This window comes from Carassius carassius, chromosome 2, assembly GCF_963082965.1.
Source record: "Carassius carassius chromosome 2, fCarCar2.1, whole genome shotgun sequence".
NCBI classification, from domain to species: Eukaryota; Metazoa; Chordata; class Actinopteri; order Cypriniformes; family Cyprinidae; genus Carassius; species Carassius carassius.
The window spans coordinates 4,229,393-4,249,074 of record NC_081756.1 but is presented as its reverse complement, the minus strand read 5'-3'; the positions used below and the strand labels follow the sequence as shown (position 1 = coordinate 4,249,074).

General features: G+C 39.1%; 2 protein-coding genes across 2 annotated transcripts in view; both read left to right on the top strand.

The window, feature by feature from the left end:
* LOC132095979 (Fc receptor-like protein 5) overlaps positions 1-10,182 on the top strand; it is a 115,387-nt gene extending 105,205 nt beyond the window's left edge. The window contains exon 16 of the mRNA XM_059501089.1: positions 9,973-10,182. Within this exon, the coding sequence (XP_059357072.1) occupies positions 9,973-9,980 (8 nt within the window). The 3' untranslated portion in view covers positions 9,981-10,182. The remainder of the gene's footprint in view (positions 1-9,972) is intronic.
* A 2,661-nt stretch (positions 10,183-12,843) lies between these two features.
* Positions 12,844-14,991, top strand: LOC132096308 (uncharacterized). Its single transcript, XM_059501592.1, has 3 exons — positions 12,844-13,057; positions 14,130-14,444; positions 14,638-14,991. Exons 1-3 carry the CDS (start codon positions 12,994-12,996, stop codon positions 14,919-14,921), a joined length of 663 nt encoding a protein of 220 aa, XP_059357575.1. The 5' UTR covers positions 12,844-12,993; the 3' UTR covers positions 14,922-14,991.
* The last annotated feature ends 4,691 nt before the right edge of the window (positions 14,992-19,682 follow it).

The window sequence follows — 19,682 nt, the reverse complement described above, 5'->3', positions numbered from 1 at the left end:
GGGGCTTATCTATTGGCAATTAACATAGAATAGACCATTTAAAAAAATAATACGTCCTTCTGCAAGCTCTTACAGCATCTAAACAAATGCCAAGCTCATACCTCGCTCTGGTGCTTCAGAGTCACAACATCAAGATCAAAACGTCAGGAAGTTACACAGCCTGCCAAACTTTGAGCTATTTATAGGGCAAAATAAATACATAACCCTCACCCCTTACACCATCTTTATTATCCACTCGATCACACACAGATCACAGGTCATGATGCTCATGAAAGGAAGCTTCAGATCTATAGCGAGGTTAGTTTGTAAAAGTATTAATTACATCCTTCCACTATAGAAAAGTGAAGCCAAAACATCCTCATTATGGCCGCTGTTGTCTTGCACCAGTGATAGGAGTCAGTAGGAGTATTAACTGATCATGAGCTGAAACTGTGGTATCAAACCCCATCCAAACTCTCGCAGAACAAATCCCAAACTCACCATCAAGACACCTCACCCCGTTTTTATAGCATCAAATAATGAACTAAAAGAAAACGTAGAAGGAAAAAGTTTACTTTAAAACAATTGAACTACACAAAATGATGTAAACCATTTTTGGGGATTTTTTTTTTTTATGAAGTGTAAATTGATGTTTACTTTGGCTCACGTCCATTCAGTTACATGGAGAGGACAGGGTTTATGACCAACACTGCAGCAGCCATCGCACGGCGATCAAACTGTTTGGGCTTCACTTGTTCTAAACTAGTATTAATTTCATTAATGTAAACTATCAAGAAAAATGTTTGTTGACTAGCTTTTTTTCCCATGACTGGAATGAGTATTTTGTATTGTAAAGTAAACTCTTTTGATGTTTAAACACATGAACATTTGATTTACTATTCCATGAACCCTTTCAAAGGATTTCATTTTATATATAAATTAAGATGGATAATACACAGTTACTGTGTTGTTAATACTTCATTGCAAGTATTTTTTATCTTTATCTTTGTCTGCTTTTATCTTTAACAGATTTCCCCAGATCTAAACTGACTGTGACTCCAGACAGTCCTGTCTTCACAGGAGAGAAAGTCAATCTGACGTGTGTGATTGAGTCTGATCACACTGTCTGGAGATATGAGTGGTATAAAGGAGGAAACAACAGTGTAAAGTTACAGTCGTCTGAGCGTTACACTGTAAACACAGACACACTCACTATCAGAGCAGTAACTACATCTGATGCGGGTCAGTACACGTGTAGAGGACAGAGAGATAAAAGACCAAACTCATCACAATCAAGCTCTGCTGTTTCTCTCTCTGTGACGGGTGAGTTGAATTTTATTCATCTAACAACTCACTTTACTGCATGATCACACAGCATTTAGATTTCAGCTCAACAACCAAAATGGTTCTTTTGCAAATTTAATTCAAACTGGAGGTCAAATTATAAATAATGATTGTAGTTGATTATTTTGGTTAATAATTATTGGGCATTCCATATTTTAGCAAATGTAGACAGTCATTTTTTGGAGAAACTGTATTCTGTTCACAGTCACAAAAACTGTGTTTAACACTGAAGTAGAGTGAGAGAGTATGTACAGTGAGTGCAACACACACTTTTTATTATGAAGGGCCAAACATCAAACTTGACTGAGGGTCGTGGGCCAAAAATAAACATTATACCAGACTGTATTATATAAAAATGTATGTTTCTGTGTTCTTTTATGTGTTCATTTCTCTAAAGAAAACATTACTTTGTAGTCAGCTTAAAGGGGTAGTTCACCCCAACATGAAAATTAGCCTGTGTTTTACTCACCCTTGAGGCATCCTATGTGTATATGACTTTCTTCATTCAGACAAATCCATTCAGAGTTATATAAAAAATTTTCCTGTCACTTCTAAACTCTATCATTGCAGTGGATGGGTGTTTCTGTTCAACAGCCTAAAACACCTTAAATAAGGCGCGCATACATAAAAAAACGTGCCTCACACTGCTCCGGGGGTTGAATAAAGGCCTCCTGTGTTTTCATAAGTCCATGTGTTTTCGTAAGAAAATATCCATATTTTAAACGTAATAAACACTTTTCTCTCACTTCTGCTGACTGCTGTATGCGATAGCATTCTGGCAGATGATGGTAAGCTTTAAAGAAAACAAGCTCTTAGTAAATAAATAGAGTGCAGAGCCAGTGGTGGTTTTGTAGGCAAACGTCAATGTCTTATATTTTATGTGAGCAGCTATTGGAAGCCAAGTGCAAAGTGATAAACAGAAGCCGCATTTCCACTTATTTATTTTTTTTTTCCACAGGAACTTTTCCCCCCGAGACCTGTTGCTTTCTGCATTTCCACCACAGCCTAAAGTACTGTGAAGATAAATATAGTCTGGTGACGTAGGTCTGTGCGTGTTTCTTGATACAAAGTAAAGCAAATTTCTGACTTCCATTCTCGGTTATTGAACTTACGAACGTACGATTTCCACTCGGGAGTGTGAACTCCCTGTGGATGGGATGACACAAGTCTGGTAAATCTGCTAACAGCAGGGTACTTGATAACATCAGTCAGCTCTCCTTGGCTACTGCAATTTTCCTCACTGTTTATTTACAATAAGATGAAATACGATATCAAACAGTTTTTATTTTTTATTATTTAAACATAATAATAGTCACAGAAATGTAGTTCAGGGAAATGTGTATATAGCCTAACGTTACATTACAATGAAACAAAATATTATATCAAAGAGAATTGTCTCTTTTTATTTTTATTTTAACATATTAATAGATTAATTGAATAAATACCAAAAATTAACTGTTAGGTTTTATGTTTACCGTGAGACTACTCTTGGCGGATACATAAGCACTGAGCTCCCGCTGATCACGTGGAGCTGATCGTCACCGAATTGGCGAAACACATTTTTAATTAGGCTTCTTCACCTCTTAGATCGTCTGAGACCAGCCACCCGGACAGCTGCTGCAACAAACAGTTTGTATAAACAAAGAATTTATCCACAAACCGTCAGAAACTGTCTCAGGGAAGCACATCTGCATGCTCGTCATCCTCATCGGGGTCTCCACCTGACTGCAGTAATCAAGCTATCTAATCAGCATCTTGATATGCCACACCTGTGGGGTGGATGTATTATCTCGGCAAAGGAGAAGTGATCACACCTTCGGTGCTTGGGCCCTAATAATGTTATTATATTCCATTACTCCTTTAACATATATCAATATGAATATTCTACATTTCTGCTACCGGACCATTTTTACCATTACAACTCCAATTTATTTGGCTTTAAACTACTTTAAATTAAAGAGACATGATTTGTACTGGAGAACTCTGTGTGGAACTCGAGTGCTTCTTCTTTTGTGTTTATTATCGGTTGGCAAACAAGCTTCAGGTGCATTTGCGGCACCTATTGGGATGAGTGTGAAGCCTCGATGAGTGGAAGAAAACAGAAATAATATCCTGTTAATTAAACCCGTATCTCTCAAATATTTTCTATCATGCACAACAGAGTGACAACTATCAGTTAGACAAAATGTCATTTATCCAGTGTTTTTTAGTTGTTAAAACCTGCTCTGCAAACACCCCTTAAGCACAAAGAATAATTCAAATGGTCATTTTTAATGTTTTTATTTTTATTTTTGTAATCGCGGCTTTGAACGATTATATGATTGTGGCATCCATAATCATAATCGCGATTAGAAATATGATTAATTGTGCAGCCCTTATTCTGAGGTTAAATACAGATTTAAAATCATAATAAGAAAACACTACAGCAGCCATCAGACGATGATCAAACTGTTTGGGCTTCACTTGTTGTGAACTAGTGAAAGCTATGAAGAAAAATATTTGTTGACAAACATTTTTTCACATGTCTGAAACAACACAACAGTATTTTGTATAGTAAAGTAAACTCATGTGTGTAAACATCAAGAACATTGTATTTACTGTTTCATAAACCCTTTAAAAGCTTCATCTTAACAGTACTGATCACACTCACCTGCCCCTCGTTAACTTGCCAATCTCCCAGCACTCAAGAAGATCTTAGAAGATCCATTTACTGGTTCTGGAGGAATCCTGTGGTTGGAGCAGTATAACCCAGTCATCTTGTGAAAGACTGGTGAATTCCTGAAGTGGGATAACACCTGTTTCCAGAACTGTCAGTCTGGGTTTCCGGTACCATCCTCTCCTCTCCCGGAGCAAATGTCTGTCTGCACTACCTCCATTGAGAGTCCAGTTGAAAAACGGTCCATAAATATCCCATCATGCTACGCCCCCTTCAGTGACGTCTTCTGCCCCAAACGAGCCTCCAAGCTGCCTCCACACCGGCCATGGGACTGCACTATAAATCTGCTTCCGGGTGAGCCAGTGCCAAGGGGAAGGATCTAACCCCTCTCCATCCTGGAAGAGAAGGCCATGGAGGAATACATCAAGGAGGTGCTGGCCCAAGGCTACATCCGTCCATCAACTTTACCTGCTGCTGTTTCTTCTTCATGGAGAAAAAGGACAGAGGCTTGCGGCCATGTATTGATCGCTCCCTCAACAATATCACCGTGAAATTCCGATACCCACTTCCTCTCGTCCCAGTGGCCCTGGAAGATCTCCATGGTGCCACTGTCTTCACCAAGTTGGACCTCCGCAGCCCATATAACCTCATCCGAATACGTGAAGGGGACGAGTGGAAAAAAGACTTTATAACCCCTACTGGACACTACAAGTACCTTGTGATGCCGTATGGCCTAGTCAACGCCCCCTCCGTATTTCAGGACTTCATACACGAGGTGCTCCGGGAGTTTCTCCACAAATTCGTCCTGGTCTACATTGATGACATCCTCATTTACTCCCGGAGCTTGGTGGAACATTGACACCATGTTGCAGAGGTCCTGAAATGCCTGAGGGAGTCCCAACTCTATCTGAAAGCGAAGAAGTGGTCCTTCCATCAGCCCTCAGTACAGTTCCTTGGTTATAATATCGATAGCAGTGGCATCCGGATGGACGAGGGGAAGGTTGATGCCATCAGGAACTGGCCAACACCCACTACCATTAAAGAACTTCAATGATTCCTCAGTTTCGCAAACTTCTACCGCCGCTTCATTCAGGGTGACAGCTCCATCAGCAATCCCCTAACCAGTCTCCTCCGTAATAAGCCCAAGTCTCTGTCCTGGACCCAGCCACCATGGAGGTGTTCAATACCCTGAAGGAGGCCTTCACCACCGCTCCTCTCCTGGTCCATCCCGATTCCGTCAGGCCTTTCATCGTGGAGGTCGACGCCTCCACCACAGGGGTAGGAGCAGTACTCTCCCAGCAGCAGGGGAACCCCAGCCGACTCCATCCATGTGCCTTCTTTTCCCGCAAGCTCAACCCGGTGGAGGCAAACTATGACATCGGCAACCAAGAGCTTCTAGCCATCAAGTTGGCACTTGAAGAGTGGAGGCATTGGCTGGAGGGAGACAAACATCCTTTCCTGGTACTCACAGACCACAATAACCTTGAGTATCTGTGCTTGGCCAGGAGGCTTAACCCCAGGCAAGCTCAATGGGTGCTATTCTTTACCCGCTTTAATTTCTCAATTTCCTATCACCCAGATCCAAGAATATCAAGGCTGATGCCTTATCCCATTGTTACACTCCTGAAGAAAACCTGGAGGAACCTGAAGCTGTACTCACTGAAAAACTAATAGTCAGCCCAATCACTTGGTCCACAGAGACTCTACCCTCCTCCAATTCCTCCACCAAATGCTCCGCCGGGTTGCCCACCAGGCCTGCAATACATAACCAGGACACGGCGCACTCCACTCATTCACTCTGCTCACAGCTCACTTGGCACTGGCCACCCAGGGGTCAATGAAACCCTCTCGCTGCTGAAGGAACGCTTCTGGTGGCCCAACATGGCATCTGACATCAGAAGGTACGTGCAAGGATGCAGGGAATGCGCCATCTCGAAGAGTCCACATCATCCACCATCCGGCAAACTCCTTCCTCTGCCCATTCCTAACCATCACACCTAGGGGTGGATTTCATCACGGACCTGCAACTTTCTAAAGACTGTACCTGTATTCTTGTAATTGCTGATAGATTTTTGAAATCATGTCGTCTGATTCCTTTAAAGGGACTACCCACGGCCATGGAAACCTTGGAGCTTATGTTCAACCACGTCTTCCGGTACTCTACCATCCTTCAGGATATCGTTTCCGACAGAGGTCCCCAATTCATCTCCCGAGTCTGGAAAGCCTTCCACTCCCTCCTAGGTGTGGCCGTCAGCCTGTCATCAGGATAGCACTCGAACGGGCAGACAGAGAGGAAGATCCAAGAGATCGGTCGCTTCCACCGTACCTTTTGTCATGGCAACCAGGACTCTTGGAACAGGTTCCTGGGGTGGGCCGAGTACACACAGAACTGCCTGCGCCAATCTTCCACAGGACTCACACCATTACAGTGTGTGCTTGGCTACCAGCCCCTGCTCTTTCCCTGGTCAGGAGAACCCTCGGACGTACCATCCGTTGATTACTGGTTCCGAAAGAGCAAGAGGGTCTGGGACTCAGCCCACCACCAGCTACAACGAGCCAAACGTAGATGCAGGATGACAGCAGACCTTCACCGTTCCGAAGCTCCAGCCTACCAACCAGGACAGAAGGTCTGGCTGTCAACCAGGGACATTCGCCTGCGTCTACCATGCCGCAAAATGAGTGCCCAGATCCATTGGCCCATTCACCATCACAGAGCAGATCAACCTGGTCACCTACAAGCTACAACTCCCACCTGAGTATCGTATCCACCCCACATTCCATGAGTCACTCCTCAAACCTCACCACCCTTCTGTCTCCCTCTCCACAGAGCCTGGCGTAGCTGCATCCGAAGCCCCCCTTCCACTCATCCTGGATGATGGTGCTGCCTAAGAGGTTCGCGAGATCTTGGATTCCCGACGCCGTGGTGGACAACTTGAGTACCTAGTGGACTGGGAAGGTTACAGTCCAGAGGAACGCTCATGGGTTCCATGCTACAACATCCTGGACCCGAACCTGCTGGACACCTTCCACACGAATCACCTCAACAGACCTGCCCTGCGGGGAAGAGGAAGACCACCAAGACATCGGGGTCCTCGGCCCTCAGGAGCGGGCAGTGGGGAGGGGGGTACTGTCACAGACATGCCAGGCTCGAACACCACCCAATCACAGTGCACGCCATCACCAGAGTGCTGATCACACTCACCTGCCCCTCATTAACTTGCCAATCTTCCAGCACTCAAAAGACATTCTCACACACGCAGTCACTGTCCAGTCTCATTAGCAACTAGGTCAAGCCTACCTGCTAACTTCAAGGACTAACCGTGTTCTATACTTTACTACTTCCAACGATCTCCAGTTACCTCCTGTTCCCATTTTGTGTGTGTGTGTGTCTTCGTCCTCCATCGTCTCAAGCTTCCACTTCTCGGATCATCACTCCTCCAAGACATCAAGACAGTATCTGCACCCATTACTCACTCTTCACCTCCAATCTTACTCACCATTGTTCCCCGTTACCTCTGCTTGTGTCAAATAAACATCATTCCCTGTCATTCTATGCCTCCGGTCCCTATGTACTGTAACAAGCACCTATTTTTGCCTGAAAAATGTCACAAGGTAAGAAACAGATTAACTTAAAACAAAAAATGACACTTTCCCTTAGATCCAAAGTACCAGAGATGTAATAGACATTCAACTTAAAAATCAACCATTATGGGGTTTTAATGGTCGATTCTTAAACAATTTAATTATATATATAAAATAATATAGATAACACACAATTACTGTGTTGTTAATACTTCATTGCAAGTCTCTTTTATCTTTGTCTGCTTTTATGTTTTACAGATTTCCCCAGATCTAAACTGACTGTGACTCCAGACAGTCCTGTCTTCACTGGAGAGAGGGTCAAACTGAAGTGTGTGATTGAGTCTAATCATACTGAGTGGAGATATGAGTGGTATAAAAGAGCAAACAACAGTGTAAAGTTACAGTCGTCTGAGCATTACACTGTAAACAGAGACACTCTCACTATCAGAGGAGCTAGTGAGTCTGATGAGGGTCAGTACACGTGTAGAGGACAGAGAGATGAAAGACCAAACTCATCACAGGAGAGTGAACGAATAAATCTATCTGTTAATGGTGAGTAAATACTGTGATAAACACTCAGCTGTTCTTCAACATTACCAGACACTACAATATATGAACTGATGCATTTACAATTAAGTAATTATCAGTTTTGTGTGGCTTAAAGGTTTGACCAATAGGAGGAATAACGTTTATTAAAGATGTTCTACTTGAGTACATATTAATGCTATAATTGTTCAAATTAATGTTATACCCAGCAGGAGCATGGGGGGTAAAGTTAGAAGCCTTGAAATAGAGGCTTATGAAAATATGTTAATATGCAACTGTATTTACATGTTTGTCATGTTCTCCAGTCTCAGCAGCTTCATCTTCTCTTCTGGTCACTGGTGTGGTTGTGGGATCGAGTGTTTGTCTGTTGTTCTTCCTCTCACTGCTGCTGATGTGGAGATACAAGAAGAACAAAGGTGTGGAGCACTTCAGAACATGATTAATACAACTGAACAGCAGCAATAAAGTTTCTGAGTAAAGAATCATGAGAAGATCTAAATATCAGACTAAAGAGTCACTGCAGATCCTCTCGAGTGATCATAATGCTCTTTGTTTCTGTTATAGATCAGCGGCGTAACATTAACCAGACATCAGTCCCAAATAAATCTGCACAATCTCAACTGGAGAACTTTCCTCTACAGTCTGGTCAGCCTCAGTAACTAATTATTAAAAGGGATAGTACACACACACACACACACACATATATATATATATATATATATATATATATATATATATACAGTAAGTATAAAAAATATATTTTTGAACCATCCCTTTAATCTTCATAATATTGTTTCTTCTTCTTCAAGCCTGCTTTGCTTTTTACCTCTTTTCCTCAAATGTCTCAAATGTTTGCTGTCCAGCAGATTCTGATCACATTTATGACGATGTGACTGAAGTGAATAAAAGAGACAAAGGTTGAGTATTAAATCATCTAAACACATACAGTTCAAAATTAGCAAATATCATTCACTCATGTCGACTTTGTTTTAGATGATCCAGAGCCATTTTTGGAGGTCACATATTCAGAAGTCATTTTTAAGAAAAATATATCCGTGGATAAAGGTTAAAAAACCCTCTTCACTTATCAATCATTAACCTGTAACTTTGATGCTGTGTCTATGTATGTTGCATAATATTATATATATATATATATATATATATATATATATATATATATATATATATATAAATAAAAAAATTATATATATATATATATATATATATATATATATATAAAAATAAAAAAATTATATATATATATATATATATATATATATATATATATATATATATATATATATATATATATATATAATTAAAAAAAAAAATTGGCAGATGATACCATGGCAGAGTCAAATAATGTGACATACTCAGAAATCACGCAAATATAAAGAAATGCAACAGAAAACGTATGCAAAATTATGATAATTTTCATTTTGGGTGGTAAACTATAGTATTAACCATCATGCACCGGTTCTGCTACAGATCAGATCAGAATGACTCCTAAAGTCACGTGGCTCATTGAAGAAATGTATAAATCTGACATTTTATAATTTTTTTGTTATTGATCAGTTGTGTTCTTCAGATGCTGATGCTGGAGTTGGTGATGCAACGTATGCTCAACTTATTAGGAAGAAGAATAAAACGCGTAAGAATTGTTAAACTGTATAATAATTTTTAAATAACTGACAACACGCTCATAATTTACACTCGTTCCTGCAGATCGTGGCATGAATTGGTTCTTATACATTTTAAACTTTAAGTTATTTGGTTCAGTTGTTTGTGATGACTATAAAATGTCAAATGAATAAGTTCATTATTCACATCAGCTGCATAAATCATCATCTTTGATCTGTTTAAAGGTCCCTGAGTTCAGAGAAGACACCAGACGACTAAAAGATTCACAGCAGCAGACACAGTAACGCTTGCATTGCTTCAGAAATGATAATGAGTGAACTGATTATGAACATGCTTGACTGAAATACTTTACAGATATTTATGCACTGTATTATATGTACAATTGCAAGCAATCAAATCTATCTACACATATAGTAAAACAGTTTTACCAGTGAGCACTCATGTCTGACACAATTCAGTGTTAATTGTCCTAACAATTAATACATTATTCTATTGGTAATGAACAACCGTTAAATGAATAATCAAAAAATATTGAATAAATATTATAAAATAGTAAAGTATAGTTAGACACTTGGTTGATAGTTAAATGTTTATTGTCTTATAAAATAATGGTTGTCTTTTTGCCAAGTCATTAGGATGGATAAAGATTTCTCTTATCCACTTACTGCTTTTTACATTAATATATTTTTTTTCATTAATGAAATGTGAGATTTATATTAAATAAAAATGTAAAGTTTTATGTTTAAAGTTTTATTTGCCTGAGTTTTTCACAATTGTTAATCTTCTGCCTCTTAAGGTAAAAGTTATTCCAGGTTATCAGCTCTAAACTAGTCAACCTTTTTTTGTTGTTGTTGATTATGCAGTTATTGTTATGAATAAAACAACCATATTTTGGATAATTCACTGCATCTCTCTGGTGTTTTCTGAGTATTTCCAGATTCTTCTTTAATGTCATAAGTAAAAAGAAAGCAGTTATACACATTATGAGTATGAAACCGATAGCAATCATAATTCAGTCATTGTTTTATTTTCAGATTTGTTGTACTTTACCAAGATTAAACTATAAGTGAGTTCAGAGACATCTGAGGCAAAAAAAAAGGATACTAACTGAATGAATTGAAAATGTGAAAATGATATAGCCTCACTGCACTGTAGCAGGCATATATGTCTCTCAAACATGTGGGTTTGGTTCCTAGTGTAAGGAAAACAGGTAAATTTAAGGAAAAGGGAATTATTTATGATTTTAAAGCTAATTTGGACAGATTCACCTGTTTCATGGCTGATCAGCTGAACTGGCCAGCGATCTACTGAACGGACCGTATAAGATAAACTCTGCAATGAATATTTCTATCTGAAGTATAGTGAAAACACTATTTATTAGCTCAGGGTGTTGCTATGTTTCTCATCTCAACACATAAATCAACACGCTAACATAAATTGGCCAAATTGTCACGCTCTTGCAGAATATGATACAGTTTACAAAGAATTTTTAGAATTCAGAATTCAGAAGATTTATAGAAACATTTTAAGGTTAATATTTTCAAATTCTTACATAACAAACATGAGTATAAACCTATAAACCATTCAATAGTTATTCAAAAAGACATAAACAATGAGTGATTATGACATGATAGTCAAATATGTGGCTTACATACATGAAGTCAAGTCATGCCACGGACTGATATTTGCTCATAAGTCTGTTTGAGATCATTTTGGAGTATTTACATATATATAAATGTGTGTGTGTGTGTGTGTGAAGGCATTCTCTGTGCCGCTCTGGGAACATGAGGACAGGTTCAGTGAGGAACAAAGATCAAAAGATCTAGAAGGAGTATGAGTCTGGTCTTTGTCCTGAGTGGGTAATGAAGATTTTATCTTGTGATTTCAGTCGAGATGGTCATGATGCTGATGCGTGATAAATGATATGTTGCTTTAATGCTGTAAGTTGTTCAAAGCTGTGAAAGAGTTGGTTGGCTGGGCTTGCTTCAGACTCGCTGACACTAGGATCTGATTTACGATCATACATGTTGTCTTGGGTCTCTTTGTGGACTTTGGCTCTTTGTGTTTCAGCAATGTTCTGATCGATTCTTAAATTGTCTGATTCACTCTGATACACTACACTAGGATAACCCATCAGCGTTTTAGTGTAGACAGTACCTTCATGAAAAGTGTTATACTTCTTGTATTGAATCTGTCATCGGTCAATTTTTTATTTATTTTTTTAGTGCTGGTATGTGTACTTAAAGAAGCCTGAGTTTATTATGAATGATTCCTCACAGAATGTTTTTCAGATGCTTCATTTGACTAGTAGATATTACCTGCCTTTATGTAGGACTAATAGATTTTAAAAAAGATTTTATACCAGCAGCAGTAATAATTATAAATACGTTTGTGTCAATGATTAATGGAAGTCTTTGTTTGTGTCTGTGTGTTGTGGAGTGTGTGCTGGTTTTGTTGATTTTATGGTTTACTGCTGGCTGAGAAACAAATTGTCTTCTTGGTAAAAGTAAAGTTGACACAAAGTGTCAGGTCTCTCATGCTTAGTGTCTATCACCAGCCAGCAGAGAGCAGATTTAATAATCACAGTCTTTCAGCTCTGAAATAAAATATTAGGTACATCAGAAGGTCCAAAGATTTTGTGGGAACTCAAAACTGATATCTGTGGTCTCTCATGCACAAGTTTATCCTGTAACAGTTAACTTCCACGTTCCAATCCTGGAAATCTGAAAAATTGCTCCACAAAGGACGGAGGACAGAGCAAACATCTGTATTACACATTTCTTATTTAAGTAAACTTCAACAACAGATTTCATGAGTGCAAGCTGATGAACATTACTCTCATCTTCTCAGAAATCTGTGTTTATTAATTATACTCAGCCAAAACCAACCTGCCATTTCTTCCAGATGACACAGCAACATTAATAAACTATATTATATATAGTGAAATGGCCTGAATATTGTGTCAGTTTGTGAGTTTCAAGAGTAACTGAGAACTGGCCATACTGCATGTGCATAACAAATATGAAGAAATCATATATCTAGACCTCTAAATGCAAGTAAATCATCACAGAGTTGTTCTGATTCTCATCTGCATCAACATGTGTCTAAAAGCTTCACTTGTGCTGGTTGATGAAACGCTTGTGCTCTCACACGTGATGCTAGTTTGAGGAAGTCTGTTTCTGTCACTTCTGTTTCACTGTATCTGCTGTCACGAATGCCTCAGTCTGTCGTCTAAACGTCTGGACATGAACATCTTTCTAGAATCCCGCCGCTCCATCTTAGGAGTTCTCCTGGTTTTCCTTCTCCAAGGTGAGTGACTCCAGAAATACAGCAGTTATTCCTGTATGGGGAATGAATATGAATGTTAAATCAATTAAATATAGCCCTATCCAGACAGAAAGTTAGTGTAGATGTGTGATTCCACTGATGTCTGAATGTACATAGATACATGCACACACACACCTGTTAATAATGACACATTTCAAATGTTTACATACTTTTCTTCTTGTTCTTAACAGCTCCTGCTCGCTGTGGAGCAGTTATCAAATATTGTTCCAGTAAACAGCTTACTTAACAGCATTAAAATATATATTTGAAATGTGTCATTATTAACAGGTGTGTGTGCAATACAACTTTAAAACATGTAACCTTATTATATACAGTAACTACATCCTGTATAATTAAACCACTATAGTGCGTCTTTCTTCCTATATTAAAACAGGAAGTTTAAATAATTAATGAATAGGATATTATTTAATATGAATCTATTATTATTCAAAGCATTTGACATGTTATTTACAGCAGACAGTCATGTGATCATGTGTGTTTGATCACAAAACTCTGAGAAACTATTACTGTCCAGATTGGGGATATGTTTATGTTTATTAAATTACTAAAAGTGTTTAATGCAATCCATACTTAAAAGGGTTTTAAAATTAAAATGTATTGTGTGTTTATTTTTTACTGATGGAAACAAATGATCATGAACAGTTATGTCACATCAGTGTTTCGTCTGTGAGAAGAGTTCAGCTCAGGAAACCTCAAGCTTCATCTTTAGAGAATGAGGTCATTTTCAACGGTTATGTCAGTTGCAGCCAGCTTTAGACTAATTCAAATGAAAGTAGCCTGTTATTTTGTTGTTTAAAGTTGGAACTAATTGCCCTCTTGGTGATTTTAAAGTTGACCTTGACATTGACAAAGTGTCAGGTCTCTCCTAACTTAGTGTCTATAACCAGCCAGCCGAGGGCAGATGTCTGATTTAATTATATTTATTTATTTAATGAAATGTGTTAATCGATGCATGTAATCATTTGTTGAATGTGAAAACATATGGCATGTATTAGTGACTGTATCATGTGTTGTTGTTTGTTCTGTATTGTAGGGTCCTGTGATGATCCAGATGTTGAGCTGCACAAAGCTGTGGGAGACTCGCTGGAATTAATCACTGAATATCCAAAAAAAGATCTTGAAGTGCTGTGGAAATATAATCAGAGTGTATTTGCTGACTATCGAAATGATGATTTCCAAAACGTGAAACCTGAATTATTTAAAAACAGGTTAAAGATGAATAAGAATAATATTAGTGTAACAGTAACAGACCTTAACCTCCATGATTCTGGAAGATTTGTTATTGTTGCAGAAAATAAAACCACTTCTGTACAACTTAAGACAAAACACTTTGTACTTCGTGTTCATGGTGAGTTTAATTGTTTGATATTTATTGTGTTAATGTTGTTAGGATGTAAATCACAAATTCTAAAACAACAAATTTAAGAAATGATACTGAATATGTTTATGTTCATTTAAATGAAGTTAAATTGTTTCTTAAAGAAGGTACTAGTATGCTTAATTACTTATTTAATTAACATTTGTATATTTATTTCCAACAGAGCTCATCAGAGATGTACAGATTGTGTACAATTATGTCTGGCTGCAGTCAGAAAACATCTGCATGTTTCATCTCTGGTGTGTGGCGTCTGGTGATCCGAATCCCTCCTACAGCTGGATCAGTCCTCAGACGACTCAAGGATCACAGCTGAACATCAGTCTCCGTTTAGGAGAGAAATCTACACTCAACTGCTCAGCCAAAAACACCATCAGCATCAAGTACACTACTGAGACTGTAGTGTGCACAGAGATATCTGAGGGTCAGCGCTTCTGTGTAAAAACTTAAATGATTCATTTCGCTAAAGGATTATACAATTTACAGAAAGATTTCTTTGAAATAAAGACAAACTTAGAAACGGGCCGCTCATTTTTGGAGATCCATTTGAATGGAGATGTATATGTATTTGTTGATTTGCTCTTAAATGATCTTGTTAGATTATAATTCATCATGATATATACACAAGCAATTTTAGGATCTGTACATTTAAACAACATGGACATGATTAAATATCAAATCTCTTATCTTATTTACTTGTTTATTTCTGATTAAATGAACTTGCAAACACCTTGTCATGTGTCACATGCTGCTCAGTGAATCTAAAACACTTTTGTGCTCATCATCAAACCACAAACTACTTTTAACTACAATATGGCACAGCAGTCACATCAGGTGCAATTGTTTAATACTGAAGTAGCAGTATGATCTACATCAGGGGCTCTCAGCTCTGAGTTTACCTCCAAACCTGATCAAACTCACCTGTCTGTAATGATCCTGAAGAGCTTGATTAGTTTGTTCAGGTGTGTTTGATTAGAGTTGGAGATAAACTCTGAAGGAAAGTGGAGCTTGAGGTCCAGAGTTAAGAACCGCTGCCAGAATATGGGAACAGTAGGGCATGTTTTGTATTTGTTTTTTTGTTTTTTTTTAAGTATAATGCAGAAAGAAAAGCACTTTTTGACAAATTAAAGTGTTAAAGTTAAATTGTTTTCTGTTATTTCTTTGTTTGGACACAGTGATGAGCATGAACTGATCTTTGAGGAAGTTATTGCATGATAAAGAATTGTATAAAATAATTGAGTTCAAACTTTGACCTGTGGAGGGCAGTAATACTCACTAGTGTCTACATTGCTGGAAAGATTTACATGACGTTTTAAGAACATAATCCACTTTTATTATTTTATTTAAGAACCAAAGTTATCATAAAAATACCGCCAATAAAAATGGCGCGGGCGGTAACTTGAATCAACTCATTAACAGCTCATTAACACAAAACTCACAATATACTAAAAAATAACGCCAAACGAACTGACATCACACAACATAAAATACTATACATTATTTTTAAACCAAAATACACAGTTTCCGTATAGTCCTACAAGTTTGTTAATAGTGACATGTATGGTGAAACATGAAAATAAAAATAAAAAATAATTTCTTGGAAAATTTTAAGTTTGCTGGAATGGTCAAACTCAAAACACTACATAATAAACTTGGGTATGACATGCATACACCTATTGATGATGCACGAAGAATAAAATGTCACTGGCATGCACTAGTAGTGCTAAACAAAAAGAGCATAATGAATCACTAGGGATGAGTGTGGGATGAAAGTGTGGCCAACTGGAGCAGACTCTTTACTTCAGGACAGGTTTCAACACACCGACTGGAGTTTGTTTGCTTCTCAGGCTGCTTGTGGCTCTCACACGGACATTGATATCTACACCTCCTCTGTACTGGATCACATCAACACCACCATTGACAGTGTTACAACAGAGAAACAGATAACAACATATTCTAATCAGAAGCCATGGATGAACAAGGAGGTGCGACTTCTGCTGAAAGCCCGCAACACTGCCTTCAGGTCAGATGACGCTCAGGCCTACAGTAAATCCAGGGCTAACCTGAAAAGGGGCATCAAAAAGGCCAAGTACTGCTACAAGCTGAAGGAAGAGGAACATTTTTCTAACTCTGACCCCCGACGCATGTGGCAGGGCATCCAGGTCATCAGTGACTACAAGTCAAGCAACTCCGCTCCAACGGTCACGGACATCTCCTTCCTGAACGAGCTAAATGACTTTTATGCTCGCTTCAACAGCGACAGCAAGGAGATGGCCACCAAAATCTCACCCTCAGCAGACCCTCTCACCCTCTCAAACTCACCTCCACAGATGTCCACACTGCATTGAGCCAGATCAAAGCACACAAAGCTGCTGGCCCGGATGGCATTCCTGGACGTGTGCTTAGGGCATGTGCTGAGCAGCTTGCAGGGGTCTTCACAGACATTTTCAACCTGTCCCTCACCCAAGCAACTGTGCCAACATGTTTTAAGTCCACATCCATTGTGCCAGTACCAAAAAACTCCTCCCCAATGTGCCTGAATGACTATCGCCCCGTAGCACTCACACCCATCATCATGAAGTGCTTTGAGCGGCTGGTCCTAGCACACCTCAAAGACTGCCTCCCACCCACACAGGACCCACACCAATTTGCCTACCGTAGGAATAGGAGTACAGAGGATGCAGTATGCGCAGTGCTGCACTCTGCACTCACACACTTGGACAATAACAACACATATGTACAGATGTTGTTTGTTGACTTCAGTTCAGCATTTAACACCGTCATTCCCTCCAAGCTGACCACAAAACTTGGAGACCTGGACATTAACACCTCCCTCTGCAACTAGATTATGGACTTTCTGACCAACAGACCTCAGCATGTTAGGTCAGGCCACACCTGCTCCACCACCATCACACTTAACACTGGCGTACCACAGGGCTGTGTGCTGAGCGCATTCCTTTACTCACTCTACACCCACGACTACAAGCCTGTGCATGGATCCAACTCCATCAAGTTTGCAGACGACACCACGGTGATTGGCCTCATCACAGACAACGATGAGACTGCCTACAGGGAGGAGGTACAGCACCTGGCCACATGGTGCGCTGACAATAACCTGCTCCTTAACACCACTAAAACAAAGGAGCTCATTGTGGACTTCAGGTAGAAAAAAGGAGGCACGCATGACCCCATCCACATTAATGGTATGGTTGTTGAACGTGTCTCCCACTTTCAAGTTCCTGGAAACCACCATCTCGGAGGAACTGTCCTGGACTACACACACCTCCAGCCTGGTCAAGAAGGCTCACCAGCGCCTCTTCTTCCTCAGGACACTGAAGAAAAACCAGCTGTCTTCAGCCATCCTGGTGAACTTCTACCGGTGTGCGATCGAGAGCATCCTGACCAGTTGCATCACAGTCTGGTTTGGGAACTGCTCAGTGGCTGACCGCAAGGCACTGCAGAGGGTGGTGAAAACTGCCCAGCGCATCACAGGGACACCACTTCCTGCTATTGAGGACATCCAGAGGAAACGCTGTCTACGTCGAGCTTGCAGCATTCTCAAGGACTCCTCTCACCCTGACCATGGACTGTTTAACCTCCTGCCCTCCGGGAGGCGCTTCAGGAGCCTCCGGACAAGGACCACAAGACTCAGGAACAGCTTTTTCCCTACAAATGTCTCCTTACTGAACTCTGCCCTCTGACACCACCCCACACCACACACACAGACTCCTCCCCCTCTTCACCACTGCATCTGACTGATTTATTTATTTATTTACAACAAACAAAAAACAGTAAACTTGTTATTACTTGCACTACTCATCCAGAGACACTGAGTAATCAATTTGCACACTGAAATATTTTCTATGCACTTTACTGTCCATTGCACTAGTGTAAATTATGTTCATATGTTCATAGTTCTGCCTATAGTGTACATACACTTTTACATAATCCATCTGTATAGTATGTTCATAGCACACCTACCTGTATATCATGCTTATAGTATTTAAAATCTGTAAATTATGTCCATAATACTTATCTGTATAGTTATTGTACATATTATAGACCTTGTATATTCTGTACTTACTGCTTATTGCACTTCTGGTTAGATGCTAACTGCATTTCGTTGCCTTGTATCTTACATGTGCAGTGACATCTAATCTAATCTAATGAAACGATTCACTCAACTAATGATTCGATTCAATTCACGATTTTATTTTATTTTAAACAAAAATAGATTTAAGGTAAATTATAAATTAAATATGTCATTTTTTATTGCTTTGACAAAATGCTGCACATTTCTTTGTGATATATAACTATAATAATATATAGTGCTTCATATAAACAAAATAAGGCTTTGTCTGTATTCTTTCCATTTAAAATGAGAGGCAAACACTGCAATTTAATCATGATCCAAACAAAAATGCTGCATGCAACATAAGCAGTTTTTAATCTAAATTAGATTGTATAATTTCGAAATTTTGAAGCAAAAACAGAATGGTTTGACTATAGATGAAAATATCTGCATTAAACAGCGGACCATGCAGCAGATGGCGCCTGAAGCCTTTCCCTGGTTTCTGTTGTAAACAAAACAGCGCTTCCCTTTTTTTCAGAGGCTAGATGAGAATAAAAAAATACCATCAAAACTTCTCTAAAGACAGTAAGTTTCCCTCAAACATGCATTCATATAAAGTCTTATATTCATAGAATCTCCCTTTGTTTAACCTCTCAACCTCTTGTCACATATTTTAAGCGTTTTTCAACCGGCTCACACTTAGTTCAAACTTTGACAATTGTAGTTTTTATGTGTAGAAATAATAGTTTGAGGTAAGCAGTTTTATGTTTTAGTGCCATGTCGCATTGATTTCATGTGTGATTTCAAACACACTGTGCGATGAACACGCTGGATTTCTGAAACTGACAGAAAATTATTGTAGACTATCTTTGGTGACAAGACTGTGCCAAGGGCCATATTTGAACCTCTCTCACTGTTGTGTATTGAGTCAATAACTAAAAAGAAAGCATTCTGCATCTGCACACTCTAGTGTTGAATGTAATAACTGCAATTGCACAGACGTGTTCAAGTTACACTCCGATCAGAGTGTTTGTTTCCAATGTTATGTAACGTTCCAATGTTATGGAGCGTTTTCGCTTCCATAAGCATAATCAACTGGATATTGCGTAAACAAATTTGCAACAAAGCAATGTGACAAA

Excerpts from the sequence above, each read along its gene's own strand:
- LOC132096308 (XM_059501592.1), top strand. The coding sequence starts at position 12,994 with ATGAACATCTTTCTAGAATCCCGCCGCTCCATCTTAGGAGTTCTCCTG. Across the intron at positions 13,058-14,129 it reads CCTGGTTTTCCTTCTCCAAG|GGTCCTGTGATGATCCAGAT; the intron begins GTGAGTGACTCC and ends TCTGTATTGTAG. Across the intron at positions 14,445-14,637 it reads CTTTGTACTTCGTGTTCATG|AGCTCATCAGAGATGTACAG; the intron begins GTGAGTTTAATT and ends TATTTCCAACAG.